General features: G+C 42.2%; 1 protein-coding gene across 2 annotated transcripts in view; it reads left to right on the forward strand.

Moving 5' to 3' along the window:
- Positions 1–12,315, forward strand: part of pde4ba (phosphodiesterase 4B, cAMP-specific a) — a 101,039-nt gene that overhangs the window by 69,199 nt on the left and 19,525 nt on the right. Inside the window, exon 4 of one of the 2 annotated variants that reach the window (XM_055861604.1) lies at positions 7,132–7,244. In XM_055861604.1, the coding sequence (XP_055717579.1) occupies positions 7,155–7,244 (90 nt within the window). In that variant the 5' untranslated portion in view covers positions 7,132–7,154. Of the gene's footprint in view, positions 1–7,131; positions 7,245–9,811; positions 10,033–12,315 lie in introns of those variants that run through there. The other variant, XM_055861605.1, reaches the window with a different exon arrangement.

Genomic DNA, 12,315 nt, shown 5'->3' on the forward strand with positions numbered 1-12,315 from the left:
ACAACAGTGGTAGGACTGATCACCGACAACGATGAGACAGCCTATATGGAGGAGGTCAGAGACCTGGCCTGGTGGTGCCAGAATAACAACCTCTCCCTCAACGTAACCAAGACTAAGGAGATGATTGTGGAAAACTACAAGAAAAGGAGGACCGAGCACGCCCCCAATCTCATCGATGGGGCTGTAGTGGAGCAGGTTGAGAGCTTCAAGTTCCTTGGCGTCCACATCACCAACAAACTAACATTGTCCAAGCACACCAAGACAGTCGTGAAGGGGGCACAACAAAACATATTCCCCCTCAAGAGACTGAAAAGATTTGACATGGGTCCTCAGATCCTCAAAAGGTTTTACAGCTGCACCATCGAGAGCATCCTGAAGGGTTGCATCACTGCCTGTTACTACAGACGGTAGTGCGTACGGCCCAGTACATCACCAGTGCCAAGCTTACTGCCATCCAGGACCTCTATACCATGCGGTGTCAGAGAAAGGACCTAAAAATTATCAAAGACTCCAGCCACCCTAGTCATAGACTGTTCTCTCTGCTACCGCACGGCAAGCGGTACCGGAGCACCAAGTCTAGGTCCAAGAGGCTTCTTAACAGCTTCTACCCCAAGCCATACACATTTTACAGACACAATCTATTTTACAATAGTTATATTTTGTTTGTTTTTAGTTCTTCCTCTATTTCTGATGTCAATCCAGTTTGATTTCTATTTGTAACTGTGCTATTTCACAAAATTTATGAACCTATATACATTTTACAGACCCCGTATGTTTTACAATGGTTATCTTGTTATTAGTCCCACCCTTCAGCTCCATTCAACCCCTCCCATCTATCTCTTAACACCATCCATTTTGGATTTATATTTGCCATATATTTTTCAACTGTGCTGTGATGCTTCACAAAAGTACTGAACCTTTCTATTCTCATAGCTTCTATAGATTATAAATTTAATATAAACATTTTTTCTAAAATAATGATTATATTATTGATTGATTGCCTATGGCTTTTCAAATCACCCAGTATTGCTATCTGCTATTGCAGTGTTAGTTCTAGGCAAATGTTGCAATTCTTCAACCATTCCTGCACCTATGACCAAAAACGAGCTACATATGGACAGTACCAAAATAAATGATCTAATATCTCTGCCTCTTCGCAAACAAAATCTGCAGAGCTGGGAAGATTATCCTCCATATATATAACATTCTATCGGTTGCAAGAATTTTGTATAGTAAATTTAAAGTTGGAATTTGAAATTTGAAGTTGGGGTGGAATTCTAATTGTGTTTTTAAAAGAAAACATGAATCATCAGCGTACAATGACACCTTTGTTTTTAAGCCACAGATTTCTAATCCCTTAATATTATTGTTGAATCTAATTTTAACAGCTAACATTTCGAAGGCAATAATACATAGATATGTTGTTAGTGGACCACCTTATTTTACTCCTCTAGACACTTTCTGAGATGTAGCCATTATGGGCAACAATTTTAGTACTCACAACCCTCTTTGATGTCACCTAGTTTGATACATTGCAATGTTTTCATTTATAAAGCCCTTTTACAAAAAGTCCCACTGTACCTAACATCATAACTAAACTTTAGACATACGAGTTACCAAACCCAGTCTCAGGGATGGTTAACTCTGGGAATTCCTTTGGTCTCTACTGAGTTAGGTAAATCAGCTTTTAGTTTTCTTGCACCTTATTTGTAGAACAATCTTCAACATTTTCTTAGATTTGATCTGCTGGTACCTCTAGGGGAATTCAGAAAGCTGATTGAGGACCTTATTACTGATGAATATGTTTGTTTTTTATGACCGTGTCTTTCTTGCATTTTGTATTTATATTTTGATGTGTATTTTCTGTAATTTACAGTGGCAAGAAAAAGTATGTGAACCCTTTGGAATTACCTGGATTTCTGCGTAAATTGGTCATAAAATTTTATCTGAACTTCCTCTAGGTCCCAACAATAGACGAACGCAGTCTGCTTAAACTAATAACACACAAACAATTATACGTTTTCTTGTCTTTATTGAACACACAGTGTAAATATTTTTTTTTAAGTATTTGAACCCTTGGATTTAATAACTGGTGTGTATCCTCCACTCCTTTGGCAGTGTCATGCCCTGACCTTAGAGATCCTTATTATTCTCTATGTTTGGTTAGGTCAGGGTGTGACTCGGGTGGGAAAGTCTGTTTTTGGCAGAGTGTGGTTCCCAATCAGAGGCAGCTGTCTATCGTTGTCTCTGATTGAGGATCATATATAAGTTGTCATTTTCCTTTTGGGATTTGTGGGATCTTGTTTTTTGTATAGTTTCTTAGCCTTACAGAACTGTTCGCTTTCGTTTTTTGACTTTGTTATTTTGTTTGGTGTCATCAATAAAGTTACGATGTACGCCTACCACGCTGGGCCTTGGTCCACTCTTCATCATTCCACCAACGAGAGCCGTTACAGAAGATCCCACCAAAAACGGACCAAGCAGCATGGCCAGGAGCACTGGACATGGGAGGACATCTTAGACGGGAAAGGATCCTGGACGTGGTAGGAGATCCAGGCCGGAATGGATCGCCTTCCAAGGGAGCAGACGGAGGCAGCGAGGGAGGAACAACGTCGACACCGGGGTTCGCGACCTCTACGCAAGCACGAGATGCAGCCCCCCAAAATAATTTAGACCTGAGCCTTAGTCAGGGTTTAGAACTGAGCCAACTCCCCGTGCTTACCGTGGGGAGCGAGTGACCGGTCAGGCACCGCGTTATGCAGTGATGCGCACTGTGTCTCCAGTGCGCATTCACAGCCCGGTGCGCTCTGTGCTAGCTCCCCGCATTTGCCATGCTAGAGTAGGCATTCAGCCAGGACGGATTGTGCCGGCTCAGCGCTCCTGGTCTCCGGTGCGTCTCTTCGGCCCAGGATATCCTGCGCCGGCTCTGCGCACTGCGTCTCCGGTGCGCCTTCACAGCCCAGTGCGTCCTGTGCCAGCGCCCCGCATTTGCCGGGCTAAAGTAAGCATCCAGCCAGGACGGGTTGTGCCAGCTCTACGCTCGAGACCTCCAGTGCGCCTCCACGGCCCAGTGTATCCGACTGGAGGAGGAGGTTTGAGTGACTGACAACTACTGTACCATGTCATTATTTATACATTTTTTATTTACCCCTTTTTGCTCCACAATTTCATGGTATCCAATTGGTAGTTACAGTCTTGTCTCATTGCTGCAACTCTCGTACGGACTTGAGAGAGGCAAAGGTCAAGAGCCATGCACCCTCCGAAACACAACCCTGCCACACCGCACTGCTTCTTGACACAATGCCCGTTTAACCTGGAAGCCAGCTGCACCAAAGTGTCGGAGGAAACGGCCAAACCCTCCCCTAACCCGGACGACGCTGGGCCAATTGTGCACCGCCCCTTGGGTCTCCCGTTCACAGCCGGCTGTGACAAAGCCTGAACTCGAACCAGGATCTCTAGTGGCACAGCTAACAGTGAGATGCAGTGTCTTAGACCACTGCGCCACCCAGGGGGCCTATTTATAGAATTTTTATTTCACCTTTATTTTACTAGGCTAGTCTTGTTGAGATTAACAATCTGTTTTAAAAGATAGACCTGGCCAAAATTGCAGCACACATAGTTTCAGACACATTCACAACATAAAACACAAAACACTACAGTTGAAAAACATACATTTACACATTGAACACCAAGATGGTTTTGGAAAGTGTGGTGCAACTAGTGGATAAAACATTGACAGCCCCCCACTCCATTTTCCATCATAGTGTTTAACCTAAATGTAAACTCATTTAAAGGGACGAGCTCCTGTTATTTCAGATCCTTGTGAAGCTCCTTCCAAACGGAAGTGGAAGATGCTTTTTCCCTTAGCTCTGTACAGGCCTTATGCACAATTAACAAAACAAAGTCATGCAAGTGCAGGCAATAGTTTTCATTTGTTTGCTGGAAAATGTAGTTACACAAGTGAAATGGGAGCCGTCTCAGTATGGCCTTATAAATAAAAACAAACGAATGATTTAATTTCCTGAAGAGATAAGGAAGGCCAGCCCACTCTCATATAGAGGATACAGTGATGTGTGAGGGTTTTGGTAACTAACTTCAGCGCCCCATGGTGCACATTGTCCAGCTTACGTAATGACGCCACAATCAATTACAGGCACAAAAGTAGCGAAAACAAGCCTCTTTCTCACTTCAAAAGAAAAACATGACTTATTACGAAAATAAAAACCCAACTTGAGCCTAGGCATTTTCACAAGACCTTCGATACCCGCTGCCACATCAGGTATGAAAAACACTGCAGCCTGTTTACACACTGCAGGCTAGACTGAAAATGTAGTGACATCTAATATCTGAACATGGTGCATCACGTGTATTGAGAGCAGTACTGTGTGGAAGAACATTAATATACAGTAGCAGAGTCCCATCTAAATCAAATCAAATCAAATTTTATTTGTCATATACACGTGTTTAGCAGATGTTATTGCGGGTGTAGCGAAATGCTTGTGTTTCTAGATCCAACAGTGCAGTAATATCTCACAAGTAATATCTAACAATACACACAATCTAAAGTAAAGGAATGGAATTAAGAATATATAAATATTTGGGCGAGCAATGTCAGAGTGGCATAGACTAAGATACAGTAGAATAGGATAGAATACAGTATATACATATGAGATGAGTAATGCAGAATATGTAAACATTATTAAAGTGACTAGTGTTCCAATTATTAAAGTGGCCTGTGATTTGAAGTCTATGTATATAGGGCAGCAGCCTCTAATGTGCTAGTGATTGCTATTTAACAGTCTGATGCCCTTAATATAGAAGCTGGCCAGCTCTTCCAGACTTCAATACTCCGCTCCAGGGTTTACCCCAGCCAACCCCCAACCTCCAGCCCTGTGACTTAAAGGGGAAAGGTTTGATTGAGTTTGCAAACAGCCTGGCAACTTCAGTCCCTCTCCTCTCCCTGTAGCAGAGTGGGAGAATGGCAGAATGCAAACACTCCTCTTTGATGGCTGGGAGATCAGAGCAGGGATAACATTCTACACGGCCAAGCTAAGGTCGGCGCTACCGCAGGACATCAAACTGAATTCATCTGTCGTTAGGCTTTACTAGATTGTGGAAGATCTATATTAAGTGCTTGATGTTTTTGTAGTATTTGTTTCTGTTCAAATCAAATGTTATTCGTCACATGCTTGGTAAACAACAGGTGTAGACTAACAGTTAAATGCTTACTTACAGGCCCTTTTCCAACAATGCAGAGTTAAAGATAAATATTAAATAGTGACACAAAGAATAAATACACAGTGAATAACGAATAACAATAACGAGTAAAAAATAACATGGCTATAAACAGGGAGTACCAGTACTGAGTCAATGTGCATGGGTACGAGGTAATTGAGATAGATGCAGTGAGCTCCAAAAGTATTTAGGCAGAGACATATTTTCTGTTGTTTGTTGTTTTGCCTCTGTACTCCAGCACTTTGAAATGATACAATGACTATGAGGTTAAAGTTCAGACTGTCAGCTTTCATTTCAGGGTATTTTCATCCGTATTGGGAGAACCGTTTAGAATTTACACCACTTTTTGTACTTAATCCCCCCAAGTATTGAGACAAATTCACGTGTATGTGTATTAAAGTAGTCAAAAGTGAAGTATTTGGTCCCATATTTATAGCAGACAATGACTACATCAAGCTTGTGACTTCAAAATAGTTGGATGCATTTTCTGTTTGTTTTAGTTGTGTTTGAAATTATTTAGTGAAATGAATTGTAAAAAATGAATTGTGTCATTTTGGAGTCACTTTTATTGTAAATAAGAATCACTTCTACAGTAATGTGGATGATACCATAATTACGGATAATCCTGAATGAATCGTGAATAATGATGAGTGAGAAAGTTACAGAGGCATAAATATCATACCCCTAATAATCTGAAACACAACCAAAACAAACAGAAAATGCATCCAACAAATTGTGTGCTATGTGTGCTCTGAATATTGGATCAAACACTTACGTTTCGACTACTTTAATAGACATATAAGTGAATTTGTCCCAATACTTTTGGTCCCCTAAAATTGGGGGTGCTGTAACAGTTCTAGCTGTCAGTCTGCACTTTAACCTCATAGCCAAATCAAAGTGCTGAAGTACAGAGCCAAAACAAAACAAAGCTCACTGTATGTACATATAACTAGGAGTAAAGTCACTGTTATACAGAGACACATCACATTTCCTTTGGTGTGCAAATTGTAACACAGTTTATGATGGGAGTGTGTATGAGTGCATGTTTGATTTGAGGACTTGAGAGTTGTATGTTTTCCTTAGAGGGGGCCGGTTTTCTGCTCTCAAAGTTGAGTTCATGTAAATGAGTTGGGGGGGATTCAGTGCATCAGCCATCACAGTAGCAAGATTTGTGACCTGTTGCCACAAGAAAAGGGCAACCAGTGAAGAACAAACACCATTGTAAATACAAACCATATTTATGCTTATTTATTTTCCCTTGCATACTTTAACCATTTGTACTTTGTTACAACACTGTATATATATAATATGACATTTGCAATGTCTTTATTGTTTTGAAACTTCTGTATGTGTAATGTCTACTGTTAATTTTTATTGTTTATTTCACTTTTGTATATTATCTACCTCACTTGCTTTGGCAATGTTAACACGTTTCCCATGCCAATAAAGCCCCTTGAATTGAATTGAGAGAGAGAGAGAGAGAGAGAGAGAGAGAGAGAGAGAGAGAGAGAGAGAGAGAGAGAGAGAGAGAGAGAGAGAGAGAGAGAGAGAGAGAGAGAGAGAGAGAGAGAGAGAGAGAGAGAGAGAGAGAGAGAGAGAGAGAGAGAGAGAGAGAGAGAGAGAGAGAGAGAGAGAGAGAGAGAGAGAGAGAGAGAGAGAGAGAGAGAGAGAGAGAGAGAGAGAGAGAGAGAGAGAGCAGCAGCTGTGGCCTCCCACTAGCCGTTAACAGTTAGCCTCAGTGTTAGTCTTGCTTAGGATGAAGGAGCGTTGTGCCGTGTGCCCCCTCCGCCACCAGGCTTGGCCACCATGCAGCAGCCCCCTGCCAGCCTCTCTCACCTTGCCTTCACCCTCTGTACCCTGATGACTACTGCCCTGTGTCTGTGTGTTTGTTGACAGATGAGTCGTACCAGAAGCTGGCCATGGAGACCATGGAGGAGCTGGACTGGTGTCTGGACCAGCTGGAGACCATCCAGACCTACCGCTCCGTCAGCGACATGGCCTCCAACAAGGTAAGATTGACCTCAAAACTCCCTATGTCTTCAACCCTCTGCAGACCCATATCTCTATTACCTATACACTGACCTCCAAACTTGCAACCGCTGCTGCTTTGCTCTGACGGAGCTGGCAACTAACTACTATATGTCACAATGTCCAATATCTCCAAGTCCAGTCATGGACTTAGTTTGTTAGGGATTTTGACTCTTGAGTGCATTTTGACTTTTGCATTTTCCCGTTGAATACGTGAGAACTGAAGTTGCTGGGTAGTTTTGTAAGTGTTCTGCTAGTTATTAATGTGCCAGCCAGGGGCCATGTCAGCAGTGTACCTGTACCATATGTACAGTCGGGGACCATCCATGGTCCCTCTTATGCTTAAACTTATACTCCAGAGTCTCCTTTGACTGTTGCATGCTCGTGCAAATCAGCTGCATTTAACTACTGTAATGCACTGTAATGTGCAATTTTCCATTGAAAAAAATTGCATTGCTCAAATATGTCCTGCACAATTTAATGCAATTTCATAGGAAGAATGCAAAAAACATAGGAAGAAAAGCTCATTACTGTTGTAGAAGCTGGACAACAGGATGTCACCGGTCCTGCATTGGGTCAAACAATACACTGGAGGGGAAGAGGTGTGTGTGTGTGCGTGTGTGTGTGTGTGTGTGTGTGTGCGTGTGTGCGTGTGTGCGTGTGCGCGTGTGCGCGTGTGCGCGTGTGCGCGTGTGCGCGTGTGCGCGTGTGCGCGTGTGCGCGTGTGCGCGTGTGCGCGTGTGCGCGTGTGCGTGTGTGCGTGTGTGCGTGTGTGTGTGTGTGTGTTTGTGTGTGCGAGATGCTGAAGACCCTTGCTCTGCTTGACTCTGTCTGCCTGTTTCCTTCCTGATACTCACTCAGATCAGACTACAATAGAGCTCCCAGAATGCCTTGGGGCAGGGTTAATGGTCCTGTTTATTTGACCGATTGCTTTCGTCATCAGGACACATGCAGGACAGAAGGGACTTTTTCCTAAATACAATGGAGGAGCTCTCACACACACACACACACACACACACACACACACACACACACACACACACACACACACACACACACACACACACACACACACACACACACACACACACACACACACACACACACACACACACACACACACACCATAGGGACTGACTGGCTAACTGAATCACTGACTGACAGGCAAAAGGACATAGAAAGTGATTGTGAGTCACTGGGCAAATTAGGTTTAGTCACTCGACAGACTCACTGAACAACGGACAGATTATTGATGGAAACTTCTTCACCTTGGTTGGAAAAAGGCCAAAAACAAGAAACCCATGTGGAGACAGACTGAGAAGCTAGCCCAGCCTAAACGGTCACATGGGCAGACTGAATGACTGGGTGGCAGACTGACTGATGGAGGAGTCACTGATGCCTGCTGACTCAAACTGTTCTGATTCAGTCTTAAGAATCTCACCTATAACTCCCTATGCTGCCCTGAGGGCGATACTGGTTCAGCTTTCACAATTATTTTGGTCGTTGTGATGAGATAAGATAACATTAAGATAACATAGACACTTATTAGATCAGTCCAACAAACAGTAGGGAGAGGTTATCTGAACAGTGAACACTGATCCCATTCGTTTAAACTGAGCAGTCTTTGAGCGTGGTTGAAACACTTGATCAAGATCATCTCCTGTGTTTCTACTGTCCACTGATAAAATTACACAACTTTCACAAAGTAGCATTGAGCATGATGCTGCATTCACTGTCATGAAGATAATAAACATGTCTTAGATAACAGTTTCAGATGAGGTTGGAGACGCAATTCTTGAAGATTAGACAGCATTTGAAACCTTAGTAAAGTGCGGGGAAAGTCTACAGACTAATTCCAGTAAAACATCCCCATGGTAAAGAGCATTGAACTTTGTCACTGTCTGTCTGGCCCTCTGACTGTATCAGTGTCTGTCTGTCTGGCCCTCTGACTGTCTGTCTGTCTGTCTGTCTGTCTGTCTGTCTGTCTGTCTGTCTGTCTTCTGTCTGGCCCTCTTACTGTCTGTCTGTCTGTCTGTCTTCTGTCTGGCCCTCTGACTGTCTTTCTGTCTGGCCCTCTGACTGTCTGTCTGTCTGTCTGTCTGTCTGGCCCTCTGACTGTATCAGTGTCTGTCTGTCTGGCCCTCTGACTGTCTGTCTGTCTGGCCCTCTGATTTGATCAAACTTGCAGCTTCTGTGTAGGAGTCAAGGACAATATCAATTTTGACTGTTCCTTTTCCCTCTCTGGGATTCAAACTCTCACCTGGATTAGTTTGAACAGGTCAAATCAAGAGAACTAGGGTATCATACATTTTCTACTGCTTCACATGGAAATCCATTGTTTGGACTAACAACAGAAATATCAGAGAGATCATATCATTGATAACAGTTTTATTGACAGTGTATAACATGTTACCCTGATGCTGGTTGCTGCAACACTAGGTTAGAGAACAGGCAGTAGACTGTCAGGGTGAGAGAGGCGGAACTACCAGAGAGGGGATGTGTGCGTTGAGCAGAAACACACTCAGGCACACATACCCAGCACCCAACTCAAAGTGAGTCAAGAGAGCTACGGCGTTTCCCAACCCTCCCCACGTCAGAGCCTGAGGCTTGGACCTTACTCATAGTCTCAGTACATACAGACTCTGCTTCCTGCGAGCCCAGACACTCTACAGGACTTAACCCAACCAAGCCGCTCACACACACAAGATGGGAGCCTGCTGCCTGGAAAAGAAAGAGAGAAAGTTAGGAAAACTTAACGGCTGGAGAAAGGTAAAATTATCTTGGATTCGATTAGTTGAAGATTTTTCCTAGTTTGAAGCTCTTAATGCACTTATTTATTTTGGAGAAAAAATCTATTAGTGTATTCTTCAAAAGTTATTCAAAAGTAATTTCTTGTGTCATGGGCAGTTGCTTTGGGGTTTTGCCAATGCTGCATGGTTTACTGAGTTTAGTTTTGTTTTATGCTGCTTCTAAGTCTATGGGAAAACTTATTTGTCTGCCTGCAAGTCTTTCTAATGATATTTTGTGCATACCATATGATATTTTATGCCTACCTTATGATATGTTGTGCATACCTTATGATATTTTATGCATACCTTATGATATTTTGTGCATACTTTATCTGGGATAGTTTGTACGATTTTGAGAAGTACAACAAGGTAAATGGATTCAATGCTGGTTCTTTGTGTTGACTTCAGCGGAGTGCACCTCTGTGTAAAGCTGCAACAATCAAGGATGCTTTGTCTGAGTAAGGCTGTGCCCTGCAGATAGAGTCAAGCCTATGTGGCTCTCTCAGTCGAGTTTCTGTGCTATTGCTTTGAGAGTGCACTGATGAATTCTTATCAGTTCATTAAATTAGTTCAATATTATAGAAAGTAGACTTTTTGAGAGTCGTTGAGAGTTGACAGTCATTTGCGGCAGTTGGTTGAATGTATTTAAGGACACTGCTTTGTTGTTGTTGTTATTTTCTGGAACTTCTTCCACCATCTCGGTCAGAACAAACGGGATCTGTTAAAAGAGAATAACTAACTTTTTATTTCCGTTAATCTCTGACGCATCTGAAAGTGTCCAAACCAAGTTGTTAAGTTAATGTGGAAAGTGGCCTGGCTGATACAGTGCATTTGGAAAGTAGATTGATAAGGATTTTTTTTTCTTCATGTAATCCATTTTACTATAAGGCTGTAACGTAACAAAATGTGGAAACAGTCAAGGGGTTTGAATACTTTCCGAATGCACTGTAAGTGGTGTTTCCATGCCCTGCTGCATTGAGGGAGAGGAGACCGGGAGACAGGGTCTCTGTGCTGCAGTCAGTCAGTCACCAACCAACACCTTTATTTACGTTTAGTTATGAATTGAGTTTGCAGTGAAAATTTGGAGCTCCTCCAAGCCATCTCACTCTCATACAAAGGCCTCTTCAAAGACAAAACTAGAATGCTTTTCTTTACTTCACAAAGTTGTGTGAAGCATCCTGTTGATTTCTAGATGGTGCTCAAACATCCTGTTGATTTCTAGATGGTGCTATAACATCCTGTTGATTTCTAGGTGGTGCTATAACATCCTGTTGATTTCTAGATGGTGCTATAACATCCTGTTGATTTCTAGATGGTGCTTAAACATCCTGTTGATTTCTAGATGGTGCTATAACATCCTGTTGATTTCTAGATGGTGCTATAACATCCTGTTGATTTCTAGATGGTGCTATAACATCCTGTTGATTTCTAGATGGTGCTTAAACATCCTGTTGATTTCTAGATGGTGCTATAACATCCTGTTGATTTCTAGATGGTGCTATAACATCCTGTTGATTTCTAGATGGTGCTATAACATCCTGTTGATTTCTAGATGGTGCTTAAACATCCTGTTGATTTCTAGATGGTGCTATAACATCCTGTTGATTTCTAGATGGTGCTATAACATCCTGTTGATTTCTAGATGGTGCTATAACATCCTGTTGATTTCTAGATGGTGCTTAAACATCCTGTTGATTTCTAGATGGTGCTATAACATCCTGTTGATTTCTAGATGGTGCTATAACATCCTGTTGATTTCTAGATGGTGCTATAACATCCTGTTGATTTCTAGATGGTGCTATAACATCCTGTTGATTTCTAGATGGTGCTTAAACATCCTGTTGATGTCTAGATGGTGCTTAAACATCCTGTTGATTTCTAGATAGTGCTTAAACATCCTGTTGATTTCTAGATGGTGCTATAACATCCTGTTGATTTCTAGATGGTGCTATAACATCCTGTTGATGTCTAGATGGTGCTCAAACATCCTGTTGATTTCTAGATGGTGCTTAAACATCCTGTTGATTTCTAGGTGGTGCTTAAACATCCTGTTGATTTCTAGATGGTGCTCTAACATCCTCTTGATTTCTAGGTGGTGCTTTAACATCCTGTTGATTTCTAGATGGTGCTATAACATCCTGTTGATTTCTAGGTGGTGCTTAAACATCCTGTTGATTTCTAGATGGTGCTCAAACATCCTGTTGATTTCTAGATGGTGCTTAAACATCCTGTTGATGTCTAGATGGTGCTTAAACATCCTGTT

The sequence above is a fragment of the Salvelinus fontinalis genome, chromosome 14, assembly GCF_029448725.1.
Source record: "Salvelinus fontinalis isolate EN_2023a chromosome 14, ASM2944872v1, whole genome shotgun sequence".
NCBI lineage: Eukaryota > Metazoa > Chordata > Actinopteri > Salmoniformes > Salmonidae > Salvelinus > Salvelinus fontinalis.